The 19,461-nt window shown below is 45.5% G+C and overlaps 1 protein-coding gene across 3 annotated transcripts in view; it reads right to left on the reverse strand.

The window, feature by feature from the left end:
- The window catches only part of NXPE3 (neurexophilin and PC-esterase domain family member 3), a 46,935-nt gene that overhangs the window by 20,796 nt on the left and 6,678 nt on the right, over positions 1–19,461 (reverse strand). For all 3 annotated transcript variants that reach the window (XM_077482469.1, XM_077482470.1, XM_077482468.1), the window contains exons 2-3: positions 18,393–18,600; positions 26–777 (exon numbers count right to left, since the gene is read on the reverse strand). In XM_077482469.1, the coding sequence (XP_077338595.1) occupies positions 26–777; positions 18,393–18,485 (845 nt within the window). In that variant the 5' untranslated portion in view covers positions 18,486–18,600. The remainder of the gene's footprint in view (positions 1–25; positions 778–18,392; positions 18,601–19,461) is intronic.

The raw sequence follows: 19,461 nt of genomic DNA on the forward strand, positions 1-19,461 counted from the left end.
TCATGTCAAGATCTATTCAGTGTACCTTTGAAAGAACATGCTTTCTTCAGAAGTCAACAGATTTTTTAGATAGCCACCTTTAGCATGATTGACTCGACTTGAACAAGACAGCTTTTCAGGCTTGTAACAAAACCAAGGTTCTCCAGTCTTGAGGTCTGTGTAGTTGCACACAGGCATTGTCCTAGGCAGACAAACATTGCATATTTTGGTTTCTGTGGTACCACCAGATCGAAACAAACTCTTAAAATAAACTCTGTCTGGTTTCTCCTGGCGTAAGCGCTGAAGAATTTGGATTGCTTCACTTGAGTGAACCAGAGTTACTGATGCAGTCATCCTTCCTGGCCAAAGTAAAGTAAAATAGACACTATAAAACCCGTTCTGGTGATCAATCACCTTCCCTACTGCCCCAGCTTTCAAATGGGGGGAATGAATTCTGGCTTGCAAATAATCTCCTCCATATTGTTTTGGATTTCCTTCAAAATCATGCATCCTAACCAGCACTTCCACGATATCCCCCAGCTTAAACTGTGACTGAGATTGTAATATCACAAAATGGCTGTGTGCTGCATCAGTGCTCTTTAGGAAAAGGACTTTGTCATGTGGTGGTCCAGGCCATTCCAGTGCTTTAAGCAAGCGTTTCTGTTCCTCATATTCAGGTTTTGACAGGGTTTGATGTTGATAGTCACAAATGGATTTGCTTACGGGCAAATGACGATGGGTTGTATCTCTGCTCAACTCTGTCCATCCTGGTTCCAGACTTGTCCTGTGATTTAGATGCTATAAAAAAATATATGATGAAATATATTATTCGCTGTAGTTAGCCATACATGAATGTTATAATATTAGTTCTTTTTTTTTGACCATCTAAAAAATATGCTCAAAATTGGTATTCTATTGTAAGGGTAACTCCACCTTTCTTACCCTGTTACACCCATATTTATGATATTTAGACCAGAGCATTTTAGAACAAGTGAAAAACTTCAAGCACACTTCATTGTGCCCTAATCTCCAAGTGGCATCTGGCAGCAAACATCTCTTTCACTTTATAGAATGTATTAAGGTAAGAAACTTTCTACCTTCAGAATCACTTTAAATCACTTCCTTGGGGCGTGTCCAAGATGGCAACCTGAACGGCCGCATACTACGGAGCTCTGCTGGCTAACTTGACTATTATCCGTCTCCTGAGTGCTATTTTATCTGGCCGCGAGTGGATTTTATCCAGATGAGACGCTGTTCAGCTAAGGGAACCCCCCTGGTAGGGAAAAGCAGCTCTGATTCCTGGCAATCGAGGAGGTACAGCTTCCGTCTCCTGTGGCCCGTGTGGAGCCTTGTGGAGGAGCAATATGGCATCACAGAAGGACCCGCTGGAGGACACTCTCCTCCGCCGAGCTTTGTGGTGGACATAATGTCGGCAATAGCTAACTGTCAGGCCACTCTAACAAATAAGATCAAGGCAGTGCAGTTTGAAATGGGTCTCATGAGGCAGGACATAGATAAGCTCTTCTCCCAAGTGTCTGAGACGGAGCAGCGTGTAATCCTCACTGAAGACACTGTAACTGAGCACTCCTCTGCTCTCATACCATACAGACTAAAATTAAAGCCTTGGAGTAAAAGGTGGATGATGCAGAGAACCGTAATAGGAGGAATAACCTGCGTATTGTGGGGCTGACGGAAGGTGTGGAGGGCCCCAACCCCACAGTGTTTGTGGAAGATTTCCTGCGCACACTGCTACCAAATGACCATTTTTTCCCATATTATACTGTTGAGAGGGCGCACCGTGACCCACCTAAGCCTGGACCTGTGGGGGGTCCCCCCCCCCCCCCACACACATTCATCCTATGACTCCTCAACTTTCAGGATAGAAACGCGAGAGGTGCTGCAGGCAGCCAGGGTGGCGGGAGAAGTACATTATCAGAATGGCAAGCTGCTCACTGGATTACTTCGACCACTTGAAGGCAGTGTTGCGGACTCGCAACATCTGGTAAGTTATCCTATTCCCTGCCCATCTTAGGGGCTAAGATGGTGAAGCGGTCCAGTTTTTCACCTCTCCACGCAAGGCTTCCTGCTGTATTGACACCCTGCCACCTCACCACTGATCAGGAGCAGAGAGAAGTACCTTTCGAGGGGTTGGAATTTTTTCTTTCCTTTTTTCTCCTGAGTTTGAATGCCAGATTGCCTTGTTATATGGGATCCCCTCTTTGTTACACTACGATGGCTGTTAGGGGTGTCTCCTATGCCTTAGCACTATTATGCCTGTTCTTTCCAGGTCCCGTTACTGTTCAAGCCTTGTGCCCCTGCTTGCAGGAAATGTTTATTTTATTTTCAGCATAAAATACTGAATACTGAACGTGATGCAGGTATATAAATTAATGATCAAAAGAGATGTTATGATTAGCCAAGGTATTCCACTGAAACAAATTAATGAATAATAGTCCATTCCCAATGATAAAGTTTAAACCGGGACAGACTGACAACTCATGGGGCTCCCGGGCAACAGGAAATCATTGGGCCCCCTGTATCCCTGCCCACACTCAAGCTCCACCCCCAGCTTGCACGGCATGGGTGCCTCAATTCTGGGTTGAACCTGAGATAAACAGTGCACAGGGGGCATCAGGGCAGAGCATGGGATGTCAAGCAAGCACAGTACACAGGGGGCAGCAGGGCAGAGCATGGGAGAACAATGGAAAAGTATAGAAGGCAGCAGGTCAGAGCATAGGGGGTCAGGAGGGCACAATATGTGTGCATGAAGGGCAGGAGGGCACACTACGTGGGGAGCAGCAGGGCACATTACAGGTTGGGGGGGGCACAGGACACATTACATGGCAAGGCAGCAGGGAACATATAGGGCACATTACATGGGGGATGCAGAGGGGCACATTATGGGGCATGGCAGGGCACATTACAGGGGCTAGCAGGGCACATTATGGGGCACAGCAGGGAACATTACAAGGGGCAGGAGGGCACATTATGGGGCACAGCAGAGCACATTATGGGGGGATATTACATGGGGCAAAGTATGGTGTACACAACAGAGCACATTATGGGGCACTGAATGACGCATCATGAGGCACACAGCCGGGCACATCATATGGCACACAGCAGAGTACAGGGCACATAATAGGGCATACACTAGGGCTCACGACACATCACAAGTCCCATAGGAGGGAACTGGGCACACCGTGAGGCACATAGTAGGGTATGGGGCACACAGTAGGACACATCATGGGGCACACATTAGGTCACGGGACACATCATAGGGCATACAGCAGGGCATGAGGGCAGGCAGCAGGTCATTGGGACACACAGCAGGGCATGGGTTACACATCAGAGCATGGGGCCAGGCAGCTGGGCATGAGGCAGACAGCAGGCCCTGGGGCACAGAGCAGGGTATGGGGCAGACATCAGGGCATGGGCAGACTATAGGGCATGGGGCAGACATCAGGGCACTGGGGCGCATTGCAGGACGCTGGACACATAAAGGGACAAAAGACAGCATACGAGCTGCTGCACTTTTCTTTCTAGATGCAGAGTAGTGTGGGAAGTAGCTTTAAACAGACCTCTCGTGATACGCTCCTCCCCGCCGGCCCCCCTATCTTCTCATCAGTCTGAGGTGATGACAAATACAAGCACCTGAGGTGGACGGAAAGGAAGGAGGGGCCGACGGGGAGGAGCGCATCATGAGAGGGCTGTTTACACTGCAGTCTTTTAGCAGGGAGCAGGGATTTGGGACCTGATCTACCTGTCAGCTACCTGTGATTGATGGGTAGATCAAAGTGGAAGCTGTCATGGGGCCCCCTACTGGCAAACGTGCCCTCAGGCAGTGCCCGAAGTGCCCGATGGTCAGTCCATCCCTGAGTTCAAAGTAAGAATTTAACAAAGGTTCAATCAAAGGAACTTGATAATGCAGGCAAATCAATTACTCACTGCCTGTGTAGAGCCTGTGAAAGCAACACTGTGCAGCGCAAACATGGACAGCTGATCTGAACTTTCATGGATTACCAAAGGTTCTTTTCATAGCTGTATAGCCTCATGCTGAATCCAGAAGTAGCCGCTCACAAATGGTAAATAGCAGTGAACCGCTATGTAGAAGATAGGCTGGCTGCCATGTGAAGAGAAGCAACTCCCAAATCTCCTATATCAGGGACACGGCTAACCAGCCTGGTGGTGAGGCCGGATGATGCTTGAGGTGTCGTACGACGCTGCAGGGAGTGATGTCAATGCATTTCACTGGGAAACCCCAGTTTCATCAGGACTAGCGCCCCCAACCTGGCTAATCAGAACTGCTCTTTTGATCATTCATTTACATACCTGGTTCACATTCAGTCTGTGGACACACAGCAATCATTATCATCTATAGCTCAGTGGACTTTACTTGATCTGCAATTGCAGACGGCTCCCTGCCTTCATCACCCCATTTCTCCAATCCCTTGGACTGACTTTGCCATATTGCCATGTATTTCAACCATGGACTGTCATATATCTTGCTATACCCTTTCAAACTACAACTCTGGTATTACAATGGCTGTTGCCTTCTTATACTATTCATTAGGCTTGGTGGTGATGCGGTTAACCGCAATTTGTATTTACAGTACTATTTGATGAATTTCTTGGGTGGTGTCTATCGTTGTTTTATGTGTGTACACTCCTTCTTAGCCCCCATACACACGGTCGGACATTCCGGCAACCAAATCCGTCTGATTAGTTCCGACGGATTTAGTCTGGAAGAGGTCCGGAAGTGATGTTGCATACACACGGTCGGACTCAGTTGTCGGAAAATCCGATTGTACATGACGTTATTTCATTACGATGGGACTACGTTCAGGCTAGTAGCCAACACGCTTTGGTCTAGGAATTTGATCTGAGCATGCGTGGCACTTTGTCCGTCGGAGTAGGCTACACATGATTGGAGTATGTCCGATAGGAGCATTTTGTCTGAAAATTTTACCGGCAAGTTGGAAAAGTTGGTCCGTCAGATATTCCGACGGAAACAGTCCAATGCAGACCACACACAGTCGGAATATCCGACAAAACAGTACGATAGGAAACATTCCGTCGAAATCTCCGACCGTGTGTACAAGGGCTTAGACTTTGGCGTCTGTCCAGGTACTGGGCATCAGACAACCAACTGCAGGAACCCATTGCAGAATCCCTATCCACATATTTGAATGTAAATGGGGATAATGAGTCTCCTCTGGTGCACTCCTTTAAGGCGTGGGTCAGGGGTACTTATATTTCTCGCATTGCGAAGCTTCAGAAGGAATCATCCCTTTCACTGGAGCGTCTGGAGGCGGAGGGGACGGAGTTAGAGGCAGAGTATGTTTTGTCTCCGTTCTCGGATAGATATAAAGCCTGGCAGCGTGCTTTGAGACAACTTTCTCTTCTATGTTTGGAGAAAAATAAAGGCCGTGTTATACACCTGGCAGAGAGTTTTTGAATATGGCGAAAAGAACGATCGCTTGTTGGCCTGACTGGCTAGGAACCAAAGCCCCACGACCCATATTGCGAGTGTACGGGATGCAAATGGGCTGTTATTTGCAATTTTTCAGTAACCTATATAAGTCCATGGCTGCTTACTCATTGACTGAATTAACAGACTTTCTGGACTCACTTGCATTTCCAATGTTGACCATAGCTGACAGGGAATGATTAGCTAAGGACATCTCCCTGGAGGAGATACAGACTGCTATAGGGCGACTGCAGGCGGGTAAGACCCATGGTTCTGATGGTCTCCCAACCAAATTCTACTCTAACTTTGCTGAACTTACAGCCCTGTACTCTGGGTTATCTCTCGATACGCTTCCTAAGTCCTTGGAGGAGGCAGTTATTGTCTTAATCCCTAAACCCGGTAAGGACACTCAGGATTGCGCCTCTTATAGGCCAATCTCGCTTCTAAATGTTGATGCAAAGATCTTGGCGAAGGTTCTGTCCAACCGTCTCGCTACCATTATAGAGGACTTGATTCATATTGATCAGACTGGGTTCATGCCGGCAAGAGAACAAACATTAACCTACAAAGCCTCTTCCCTAATTTGTCAATCCCCCGCAACAACCTGGGCACTTGAGTCATCACCTCACTGGACATGGAAAAGGAGATTGACTCAGTGGATTGGGTGTATCTCTGAGAGGTCATGAGATGCTATGGGTTTGGCTCCAAATACCGTCATTGGCTCCAACTACTCTATAGAGCCCCCAGAGCGTGGGTATGTACTAACGGCGAGTTGTCGGAAACATTCGCTCTTTACAGAGGTATGCGCCAAGGATGTCCTTTCTCTCCCTCCCTGTTTGCCCTGGCCCTGAAACCCCTGGCGATCTTAATCAGAAAATCTTCTGAGGTCCATGGCTTATGGGTGGGACGCCTGGAGGAGAAGCTGTCCCTATATGCGGATGATGCTCTACTTTACTTACATGATGCGGGTCAATCACTGTTAGCAGCCTATGGATTTTTGATAGGTTTGGCTCATTCTCAGGCATAAAGATCAATTGGTCCAAATCCACCCTCTTCCCAACTTCCTTACTCCGCTACAATCTAGGGATACAAGTGAGTAGGAAGACAGACTTTTTTGATGGAAATATCCTACCATTTCTCACCTCGCTTAAAGCGAGCTGTTCATCCTGGGCTGGGCTCCTGCTGAATCTACTAGGCCGCATAAACTTGGTCAAGATGATGCTCCTCCCGTGATTTAATTATGTGTTTCGAAACTGCCCAGCTCTGGTCCCTAATGCTTTTTTAGGGAGATAGATCGTTGTCTGAGCACCTTTATTTGGAATGGGGTCTCCCCCCGTCTGGCCAAATCTACCTGGTCCTTACCACAGAGGCTGGGGGGACTGGCACTACTGAACTTTTGAGTCTATTTTTGGGTGGCAGTCTTGGTCTCAGCATATTGGTGGTTTCAAAGCTCCAAATCTAACGTGGCCACTTGCTTGGAGGCTGCATTTTTGGGATCCTTAATGGATCTTTGTAACTTAATTTATAGAGGGCCGCGAACCTACCCCTTTATGCCGGGACCAACACACACTACCTGGAGAGTGTGAAAGGCTGAGACTGGACTCTCGACTCTATTCACCCGGGTCAGCTGTCACATACTCAGCCGCTGTGGGAAAACCCATGTCCTTTCCATTTTCGTAATGTCCCTGATCCTTACATATGGGTACGCTACATGGTAAAAACCGTGGGGGATATCATGCCTGCTGGCGTCCTTTTTACCCTTTCCTAAATGTTTCAGAGATTCGGCCTGCCAGGCTGGATGTTGTTTTCGGTACCATCAACGGCACCATGCAGCTGGAGCTCAGTTTCCTCAGTCTCCAAACCTCAAAATGGATCCTATTGAAGGTCTACTGACCCCAGGTGAGCTAGATAAGCCTTGGTCCACCCTATATGGTGCTCTCTTTTGCACAAATTCACCCAAAATGGAAAAACTATGGGTGTGCTGGCAGGGGGACATTCCCTCTTTGGATAGGGAGGCATGGGAGGATTGCTTTGAGCAGGGCCCTAGACTTGTTTCATTCTCTGCAGCTATTACCTTTTGTACCACCACCCCCTCCCTTTAGAATGTAAGCTCTACGAGCAGGGCCCTCCTGTACCTTTTGTATTGTACTGTAACTGTGCTGTCCCCCCCTATACATTGTAAAGCTCTGCGTAAACTGTTGGCACCATATAAATCGTGAATAATAATAATAATAATAACTTGTTATTTCATCTAAGGACAAACAAATTCAAGTTAACTTTCTCCATCGGGTATACTATACCCTGCCTAAGGCTTCAACGGATGTTACCGGAATGTGACCCCATTTGTCCTCGCTGTAGCCTCCACCCAGGTTCCAACATGCATATGTTCTGAGAGTGCTGCTCTGTTGTGTCATATTGGCAGGATATATTTGCCAAAATGTATCTTAAATTACAACTTCATCTAACACCTTCCCCATCCCTAGCCTTATTGGGGATTCCAGATGATGAACAACGCTCCCACCACTCTAAGCTCCTTATAGCATATTGTCTGTATTATACAAAAAAGGCAATCCTATTAAAATGGGATTCTTCGACTCCACCTAATGTTTCCACTTGGGAAAGGATGGTGGACGAGGCTCTTCCACTGTACAAAATAACATACTCAAACAGGGGATGCTCCTAGAAGTATGAAAAGGTGTGGGCCCCCTGGACCCCGGCCTGATGTTCCCCCTCAAATGAGTGTGGGTTGTCTAGGACGTAATATGGGCCAGGGGATCTGACGCCATCTCTCTGTCTCCCCCCTCTGCATGCAGTGTCCCTTGGCATTGACAATCCTCTATAAGGGAAGTGGCAGTTCTTCGTCGGTAAAGAGTTCTGTAATTTACTGTTATTTATTGATATCTCACTGCTGCAAAGTTATGAAAATGTCACAGTTGGTTTCTTTTGTTTATTTTTTGCATTTACAATACATTGTGTTGGAACACTTTTTGATCTTCAGTCATACTGTAATGTACCTTTCTTTTCAAATAAAGCACCTTTTTATTGTAAAAAAAAAAAAAAAATCACTTCCTTCTCCTGCAAATGACTACGTTTCATGAGACATTGCTTCCTCATCCATTCACAAGTTCTCAGGCACCTACTGACATGCATGAACGGTATACTGAGCTGTATGTGTGCTGCACTGTGTTTCCTGATATGTAAACAAATAATCCATTCTGTATGCAGGCCAACAAATCGATAATGAAAATAGTTGACAACTATTTTTGTTATTGATTATAAATCTATTACAGTGCATCCAGAAAATATTCACTGCTGTGCAAAATGTAAGCACATTGATTCCCTAGAAGCCCAGGTTCTGAATCTAGGGAAGCAACTGTTAGTGCTGAGAAGACCCTCCATACTAAAGGAGAGCCTAGAACATACCCGGCAGGTGCCGGCATAGAGGCGGGTGGAGACAAAGAGGTGCAGGCACTAGAAAAGAGTAGATGGGTGACAGTCAGGAAGGGTAGAGGGGGAATTGGCAGGCAGGCCAATCCAGGGCTGGAGCATCCCAATAAGTACGTCCCATTTAGTGACATTGGTGAAACCAGTCAGAAACCAGCACTGGTGGAGCTGAGGGACTCTCCTAGCTGCTGGGGGAAGAACTCCTCCAGTGAGAATGGGGGGGGGGGGGGGAGTGAAGGGAAAGACAGATTCTGGTGGTAGGGAATTCAATTCTTAGAAGGATAGAGAGGGCAATCTGTAACAAAGACCTGAAGAGCTAAACTGTATGTTGTCTACTGGACGCTCAGGTTTGGCACATCACAGATCTGGTGGACAGATTACTGGGAGGGGCTGGGGAAGATCCAGATGTCATGGTGCACGTTGGCACCAATGACAAAGTCAGAGGCAGATGGAAAAGGAAAAAGGACCTCAAAGGTAGTATTCTCAGGAATACTACCAGTACCTCAAGCCACACGAGAAAAGCAGACTGAGATTAGGGAAGTAAATAAGTGGATGAGGAGCTAGCGTAGAAAGGAGGGGTTTGGATTCCTGGAGGACTGGGCCGATTTCTCAATCGTCACCAGTACTATAGAAGGTACGGACTGCACCTAAATGGTGCAGATCAGCTGGGAGTAAAGATGGGCAAAAAGTTATAGGGTTTTTTAAACTAAGTGATGGGGGGGGGGGGCAGAGGTAGAGACAGTCAGCGTGGAAAATATTCCAGAGGGTAGTATTGGGGGCATTAGTAGTAGGTTGACTAAAGCACATAAATCCAAGGTAAGTATAGTAACAAGTCCTAGTTGCAATCTCGGAACACCCAATAAGAGGATAGTATGCAACCGTTCTAAACTACGTGGCATGTTCACCAATGCCAGGAGCCTGGCGGACAAGATGGGTGAACTAGAGATACTGTTGTTGAAGGAGGATTTGGATTTTGTGGAAATTTCAGAGGCCTGGTTCAACAGCTCTCATGATTGGCTGGCAACCATTCAAGGGTATACCATTTATTGCAGGGATAGAAAGGGTAAAAAAGGGGGAGGGGGAGGGTTATGCCTATATATCAAGAATAATGTACAAGTGAATGTGAGAGATGACATCACTAAGGGAGCTAGAGAGGAGGTGGAATCCTTATGGGTAGAGCTCCAAAGGGATGAAGCTAAGGGGAGAAGAATACTGGGAGTGTGGTATAGGCCCCCTAACCTGAGGGAGGGGGAGACGGATCTCCTATCACAATTTGGATTAGCAGCAAGGATGGGAAGTGTTATCATAATGGGGGATTTTAGTTATTCAGACTGGGCGGAGGGAACCACGCATTCGTCTAAGGCTCGCCAGTTCCAAAATGTCCTGCAGGACAATTTAATGGTTCAGATGGTAGACATAGAAATAAAACGTTACTGGATCTACTGATTACCAACAATACAGACCTGATCACGGATGTGGAAATACGGGGCAATTTATGAAACAGCGATCACGGGTCAATTGGCTTCAGTATAAATCACACAAATAGGAAACATAAGGGGAATACAAAGACACTGAATTTAAAAAGGAGCCAACTTCCCTAAACTGTGAACCTTGCTAGAAGACATAAATTAGGATAAACTCTTAGGAAAAAAGAACACGGAGGAGAGATGGGTTTGCTTTAAGAACATATTAAATAAGGGCATTAGCCAATGCATTAAAAGAGCGAACAAAAGTCTTAGATGGCTTATCTCCAATGTAAAAATGCATATAAAAGCTAAGGAGAATTCCTTCCAAAAAACCTTAGTTAGACTTACCGGTGACGGTATTTCTATGAGCCTTTCAGGACAGCACCTTGGAGAGAGCGTAGCTCTACCTCTTCACAGGAAACACTGCATGACAGCGCCCCTTTTAAAAAGCAGCTGCTTCCACCATGCCGTCAGTTGTTACTGAGAAATCCTTCAACATGCTGGAAAATCTTGTAGCGCTTGTAACTCACTGATTCTATGGGCAGAAGTTACCGCCACTAACAAAACAGTTTTGAATGTCAAAAATTTTAACAATGATCCTTCTATAGGTACAAACGGAGTCTTCGTCAGTCCCTGAAGAACCAAAGATAAATCCCATTTGGGAAAACTAACAATAGGTCTAGGTTTTACTTTAGCCATAGCCCTAAAAAATCTGATTATTAAAAGGTTCCCCTGACAGAGACAGCAGCCTGTTTGCTTTTAACCCCTTCTCTAATCCCTCTTGAAGAAATTCCAAAACCAAAATTGTACTAAGAAAATTAACGTTTTTTTCTGGAACACCAGGTATTATACACCTTCCCGACTTTGAAATAAATCTCTCTTGTCACTTTTTTCCTACTTGCAAGAAGGGTAGTAATAAGTTTCTCTGATAGACCCTTCTGTCTTAAGATATACCAGGCTGTTAAATTGAGATAAGCTGGATCTGGATGGAGGATCTGGCCCCGACTCAGCAGATCTGTCCTGATTGGCAACTTCCAAGGAGGTTTCACTGAGAAGTTCATCAAGATTGAAAACCATGGTCTTTTCGGCCAATAAGGAGCTATTAAGATTAGTTCCGTGGATTCCAGCCTGAATTTGGCTAACACCCTTGGAATCAGATGAAATGGGGGAAAAGCGTAAGACAGCTGGAAGTCCCACTTGTGGGCCAACGCATCTATTTCGAGAGCTTGATCCTGCCTCTGAAGGGAGAAGAAGTCTGGTACTTTTGCATTTTCTTGTTTTGCAAAGAGGTCCACCTGAGGGGAACCCCATCTCCTGGAGATCGTCTCGAATAATTCCTGATTTAGAGACCACTTGGGTTCCCTTATTTCTCTCCTGTTGAAGAGATCTGCCAAGGTGTTTTCCGTCCCCTTCAAATGGACTACGGATAGAGAGGCCAACTTGTTCTCTGCCCATCTCAGGATTTGGTAAGCTAGCTCCATCAAGGTTCTGCTTTTTGTGCCCCCTTGCTTTGTTAAATATAATAATGCCGTCATATTGTCCAACAATATTTGGACATGCTGTTTCACTAGAACTTCCTGGAAGGAGAGAAGGCTTAGGTGAATAGCCTTCAACTCTCTCCAATTTGACGACCTTCTTGCCTCTGGTTTGGACCAAACCCCCATTTGTTATTCTAGGTGGGCTCCTCAGCCCCATGCGCCGGCTTCTGGTTACCAGGAAGGACCAGAGAGGCCCTTTTTAGATGTTTCTTTGGTTTTTCCACCACCAGAGCGATATGTTTGCTCTTGCCCCTATGAAGAACTTCTTCTCCAGAGGTTCTTGGTATGACCAATTTCTCAAGATATCCGCCTGCAGTGGACGAGCATGGAACCTGGCCCACTGTACCGAGGGAATTGCCGCTGTCAACAGGCCCAGAGCCGACATGGCTTGTCTTACAGAAATCTTTGAGTTAAATTGAAGTGCTTTCAGAACTGACTGCATCTTCTCTATTTTCTCCTGGGGCAGAAATATTCTCTGTTCTAATGAATCTACAGAAATCTTACCCTTCGAGATGGTATTTGGGTTGGCTTCTGAACCTTCAAAAGTCAAACCTAACTCTTTAGATGTGCTTGAGTTATTTGAAGATTGACTTCTACTTGACCCCTTGAGTCAGCAAACAGTAGCAGGTCGTCCAAATAGGGCACTATTGGAATCCCTTTCAGCCTCAGGGGCTCCAAGGCTTCTCTCATCACCTTTGTGAATACTCTGGGAGAAGAGGAAAGGCCGAAGGGCAGAGCTCGGAACTGCAGATGCCAAACCTCCCCTTCCCCCAGATTGACTCAAAGACACAGGAAACTTTGTGATGGGGGTGCTATTGGAATATGGAGATGATAGGCATCTCTCAATTCGATGGAAGCCATGTAACACTTGGGGGTCAGTAAGTTCCTCACCGAACAAATCGTATCCATCCTGAATTTTTTGTATTTTATGGATCGATTCAGAACCTTCAAATTGAGAATCAGGCGGAACTTTCCTGATGGTTTTTTGACCAGAAAAATATGGGAGTAAAACCCTTTCCCCTCTTGACCTTTTGGAACCTGGGAGATGGCTTTCTGTTGCATCAGCTCTTGTAGAAGAGATTTCATAGCCAGAGCCTTCTCCTGATCCTTTGGCAGGTTTGTGATGTAATACCGACTTGGGGGACTTTGTGAGAATTCTAGATGATAACCCTGTTTGATTAACCCCAGAACAAATGGACTTCTTGTCGTTTCTTCCCAAACTGACAAGAAATCCTGAAGTCTCCCGCCTACTGGGAGATCGTCATTGTTTTTTAGGGGATTGCTCAGGGTTTCTAAACAGTACCCCGCCTCTGCCTCTTCCTCTCTGAGGATTCCAGGGTCTTTCCTTTGATCTTTTTCCTTATCGGTTTGTCGAAAAGGATGAAAATTCTTCCTCTGCTGCACCACTTTCTTTTTCTGAGGGAAAGCTTTCTTTTTGTCTGCAGTCCTGTCAAAGATAGCCTCCAGTTCTGGAGGAATTCGGATCAGAAAAAACTATTTAAAGTGGAGTTCTGTCGAAAAAAGAAAAAATGTAAAAGTCAACTGCTACAAATACTGCAGCTGCTGACTTTTAAAATAAGGACACTTACCTGTCCAGGGCACCCGCCATGTCCTCACTTGAAGCCGACCCTTCTCTCGGCTCCCAGGTGAAGGCTCCTGCATCTTCAGTAAGGGAATCAGGAAGTGAAGCCTTACAGCTTTACAGCCTGGTTCCCTATTGCACATGTGCGGGTCGCGCTGTGCATCCTGACTGATCCCTGCTGTCTTCTGGGACCTGTGTGTCTCCCAGAAGATAGCAGGAGGGACAGAGGAGGGTCCGGATATGGCGTATATCGCCTCAGATTCTACGGCGATCTATCGCCGGAAGTGGGAGCAAATACCTGTATTAGACAGATATCTGCTCACCCCTGAAAGGTGCCAAATGTGACACTGGAGGGGGGAGGAACCAAATAAGTGGAAGTTCCATTTTTGGGTGAAACTCCATTTTAAGATCCGTGATTTTATAAATTGCTCTACTACACGAGTGGTTTATATGCTCACATGCCCATGTAGAAAGGCCTATAACAGTAAGACTAAGACCCCTTTCCCACTGCGGTGCTTTGCAGGCGCTACAGTGCTAAAAATAGCACCTGCAAAGCGCCCTGAAACAGCTGCTATAGTCTCTCCAATGTGAAAGCCCGGAGGACTTCCACACTGGAGCGGTGTGCTGGCAGGACGCTCAAAAAAGTCCTGCTAGCAGCATCTTTGGAGCAGTGAAGGAGCGATGTATACACTGCTCCTGCCCATTGAAATCAATGGGGCAGCGCGGCTATACCGCCGGCATAGTGCCGCTGTAGCAGCACTTTGTGCTGGTTTTCAATCCTTTCTCGGCCGCTAGTGGGGGTTAAAACCGCCCCACGCTAGTGCCGCTAAAACTACGGTAAAGCGATGCTAAAAATAGCGCCACTTTACCACCCCTGATGCCGCCCCCGCCACAGTGTGAAAGGGGCCTTGGCGACAGTTAAAAATCCGAATAGGCGAACACATTGGCAGTATTAGAAAGAAGGACAATGAACGTCCACTAGCTTCGCATTTTCTAGTTTCATTATGGTAATGCAGATGGGTTGAAAATGAAAGGAATCTATGCTCTGAATCTCCCCCTTTAGAAGAGGGGACTTTGATATTATACTTGCACAAAAAGAGAAAATGTGGATTTTCTGTTTGGGTACGCTTATGCCAAATGGGTTAAATACAGAATGTGCGGTAATATGTCTGCATTTTTAGAAATGTAACCAATAAGGAATTAGATATTTTTAGGCCCCTATGACATCTGGTGGTGAACACTAGCTCTTTCTATCTGTTTGATCATTGTCCCCTAGTACATTTGATCCATCTGCCACTTGCACTTTATTATATATGTGTATATTGTTTGGTGTGCTTTACCACAATTTTTTACTTTTGATTTTCTGTTGATGTTCTTTTCCTTTATTGAGAGATATATATATATATATATATATATATATATATATATATATATATATATGTATATACACACACACACACACACACACACACACACACGTGTACACAATTACAAAGTGGATATTCAATTGATTTTTTCGATTTAGGCCTCTTTCACACGGGGCGGATCAGTAATGATCCGCTCGCTCAGCGGGGATCGCTCCGTTGTCCCCGCTGAGCCGGCTGCGGACAGGGCGGTCTCCGCACACTGTGCGGGGACCGCCCTGTCAGCTCTCCGCTCTCCTCTATGGGGATCGGATGAGCACGGACCGTGTGTCCGTGTTCATCCGATCCGCTCTGCAGACGGATAGAAAAATAGGATTTTCCTCCGTCTGCAGAATCGGACTGTTGCGGAGGCGGAGGAAATCGATGTATGCCCGTATTTCATCCGCAAACGGATGGATGAAATATCATCCGCATGTGTGAAAGGGGCCTTAGGAAATACTCTGTCTATGTGCTACAAGTGTGATGAGTGTTTATTTGAGGAGTGTGTGCTGAGGACATCTGGTGGTCATACTCAAGTACAACACAATAGGAATGGGTATTTAAAGGAGAAGTCTAGCATTCTGGGCTTCTCCATTGGGTCACAGGAGTACAAATCGTTTTGCACTCCTGCGACCCGTTTTCAGCAGAGATCTGAAGTCCACTCTCTGCTGACGTCACTGCCATCAGTCGAGGCAGCATGTCATCTAGACTTCCCAAGTCTGTATCCGCCAGCTGCCTTGATTGATGGCAGTCTCAGAGAGCCACTGAGACGGCAGCTGCCTGCCCTTCCACAGCTCAGCGCTCCAATGAGTGTGGAGAAGCAGAAAGGAGAGATACTGACTGACAGTCAGCAGCTCTCCTCTTGGGGATGTGTACAAACCGAACCATCGGTGATGTTCGGTGGCTCGGTTCTCAGTGCAGAGAGATGCTAGGGGACAGCTGCAGCATCGGTCTGATGCTCCATCCATCAAGGTAAGTATGAAAAAAAAAAAAAACTTCTCTTTTAAGGCACCCACCCCCAGCAGGGCCAGATTAAAAGCATTGTGTGCTTGGTGCTGAGGATTTTGGTGGGCCTTTTACTGCGCACACTACTGCTTTCCAAGAGCCTGTGCTGGCATGCACCCAAACTCAAAAGTGCGCAGCCGAACAGGCATAACACTAGGGAAGCCTCGCATTTCATTTGCCAAGTTTCTGTAAGGGCCATGCATTGGCGTGCACTCTGAGCTGAAAGAGTGCAGCTGCGCAGGCCTAACACTATGGAAACCCCAGACTTCTGTAAGAGCCCTGCATTGGTGTGCCCCAGGCTTCTATTAGGACTGCTCATGCAGTGCCCATTATCAATCCCACTAGCCTGCCCAGGCGGTGCATGTGGAATGCAGGGCCCGTCAGGGGAGACCTCTTCCCATTGACCCATTGCTTTCCATGTCCTTTTTTGGTGGCTGGGCCTATATTAAGGTAGGGGCCTGGAGCTGCAGCTCCAATAGCCCCTACGTTAATCAAGCCCTGACCCTCAGTCCTCCTTGCTCCTAAGAAGATTGCGCTCATTGGCGGGCGAAACATGTCAGTGTGACATCATCACCATGGTCAGAGAGCTGCTTATACAGACACCCAAACAACAGACTGTTTATTTCCCTGGACTATCTACATTAATATGGGACTGACAGACACAGTGAAAGCAAAGGTGCCATCTCACCGACAGTGAGTAAAGCTCTTGCCTTTGAAGGTTTTGCAATGATGGTTTTCTTATACTTCCTCCTGTCTTCATTGGGTGTACCCACCGAAACTTGATCAGCCCGTACATTTCACGATCCAAGAGACAGTTGGATCTCTCTGGGAAGGATTTCATTGTTTGTATCATCTACCTGTGCAGTTCCAGCCTTTTCATTGCACAATTACATAGCTGATCCTGCAGCAGTGATCCATCCAGTCTCCAACTTTCTGTGACACCCACCTTGAATTACAGCCACTTCCTGTCCTTGGGGTGACCATTCAATGACAGATCCATGAACAGCAACCTATACACGGTTTCTCAGCAATGATTACCTATTTGTAATCCTCATCGTGCAATCTGTGATTTACATCGTTTAGCTCCATTGAAATTCAATTGCTTTTTTCCCCCATATCCTGGTGGTGTGAATGAAACACATGCATGATTGAGGAGTGCTGCTTGCAGCTCCATGTATGCACATTGACAACGTTGTCTTTTTTTATCTTTTGCACTGGTGGTAGTGTGGTATTTTTATCTTAATGTTACTTTTTGCTACATTGTTTTCAATAAAGTATTTATTTTTCCTTTAACCCTGGTGTCTCTATAGAAGGCTACTGTAAGGATCTGACATCCTCAATTTTCTTCTATATGCTTTTTCTTCAAAGAGACCACACCTGATGTAATCAGGAGGTATAGGGATTAAGGAGTGGGGATAATTCCATGTATTTGGTGATCTTCTATTTCAGTATGTGGTCATTGCAGTGGTGATTTTACATTTTTTTGTTTACTATCTGTATGGTAGAGTGGCCAGATGGAAGCCATTCCTTAGTAAAAGGCACATGACAGCCTGCCTGGAGTTTGCCATAAGGCACCTGAAGTCTTTGACCTGAATGGCAAGCATCATGTCTGGAGGAAATCAGGCACCACTCATCACCTGGCCAATACCATCCCTACAGTGAAGCATGGTGGTGGCAGCATCATGCTGTAGGGATATTTTTCGGCATCAGGAACTGGGAGACAAGTCAGGATCAAAGGAAAGATAAATGCAGCAAAGAGACATCCTTGATAAAAACCCGCTCTGGATCTCAGACTGGGGCAAAGGTTCATCTTCCAACAGGACAACGACATTAAGCACACAGCAAACATAACAAAGGAGTGGCTACGGGACAACTGTGAATGTCTTTGAGTAGCCCAGCCAGAGCCCTGATTGAACATCTCTGGAGAGATCTGAAAATGGTTTTGCACCGAAGCTCCCCATCTAACCTGATAGAGCTTGAGAGGCCCTGCAAAGAAGAATGGGAGAAGCTGCCCAAAAATAGGTGTGCCAAGATTGTAGCATCAAACTCAAAAGGACTTAAGGCTGTAATTGGTGCCAAAGGTGCTTCAACAAACTATCGAGCAAAGGCCGTGAATACTTATGTACATGTGATTTATTTTGTTTTTTATTTTTAATAAATTTGCAAAGATTTCAAACAAACTTCTTTCACGCTGCCATTATGGGGTATTGTTTGTAGAATTTTAAGGAAAAAAATTGAGTTCAATACATTTTGGAATAAGCCTGTAATATAACAAAAGGCAGAAAAAAGGAAGTGATGTGAATATTTTCCGTGTTCACTGTATGTTGATTAGTTGTTTCAGCCCTAGAGTTCTTACACTTTAGTCTCTAGTCTCTAGTTTTAGGAGCAATAACCCATGGCAACCACACAGAATTCATCTTCCTAACTGGTATGACTTTAGGAGAGTGAATTCTTATACGACACTTCAGAACAAGAACTCTTTATGGTACAAGTCTTGTGGCCACTTACCTCTACCAAATGAATGTTACTAATCAGCACAAGGACAGCTATTAGGAATAGCAGGGCAAAGCATAGCTTGAACCTATAGAAGGTACACCACATCTTCTAAAAATCGTTTTCATATCCATATTATTCTTCCATGTGGTCATGGCCACAGCCAGTCAAGGCAGCTCTGATCATTCATAGTTGTGTCTGTTATGCTGTTTATTCTGTGAATCTGAAGCAACAAAATAAATTCATTTTGGCATGTTATGTTTCTCTTTACTGGTAAAGAACAATCTGGTCTACCCCATAGAATAATGAGTGTATGTTCTGACATTTCTCTCCGGCAATGTAAGAGAACTGTTAGTAACAAATAAGACTCTCTACAGTATATTGTCAAGCACAACATTTAGCACTGAACAGAGAATATTGAAAACCACATTATTTAGTAGGAATCCATCAACTGTGTCAGGCTTTGTATTGCAGTTTGTTTGTGTTGAAAGCTTCACTCCTTTTTGTCCTAGTGACCACTGTCACAGGAATGAAAATAGGGAAAATCTGAAACCTTTAGTTGTCACTGCAACAAGAAAACAGGGAAAATCCTCCAAATGAGACACATTCTGTAAAGACTATAAACAATTCCTGCAGCGCACACACAAATCCTTTGTGCAAACATGAACATAAAATAAATAAATTAAATTGTTGCTCTCCTGTATGCCCTCGAGTGATTTATGTCACATTGGGGGTTATTTACGAAAAGCAACTCCACTTTGCACAACAAGTGCAAAGTGCACTTGGAAGTGCAGTCGTTGTAGATCCAAGGGGGACATGCAAGGAAAAAAAAATACAGCATTTTAGCTTGCACATGATTGGATAATAAAATCAGCAGAGCTTCCCCTCATTTCAGCTCTACCCCTCAGATTTACAGCGACTGCACTTGCAAGTGCACTGTGCACTTATAGTGCAAAGTGGATTTGCCTTTCGTAAATAACCCCCATTGTGTAAAGATGTCTAAGAAAGGATTTCCCCCACTTTAAACACTTAAAGGGGTTTTAAAGAGAATTTTTTTATTTTTAAAAAATAACAAACATGTTAT

Source organism: Lithobates pipiens, unplaced genomic scaffold (assembly GCF_037356315.1).
Source record: "Lithobates pipiens isolate NorthernLeopardFrog02 unplaced genomic scaffold, aLitPip1_a1.2 Scaffold_16, whole genome shotgun sequence".
NCBI classification, from domain to species: domain Eukaryota; kingdom Metazoa; phylum Chordata; class Amphibia; order Anura; family Ranidae; genus Lithobates; species Lithobates pipiens.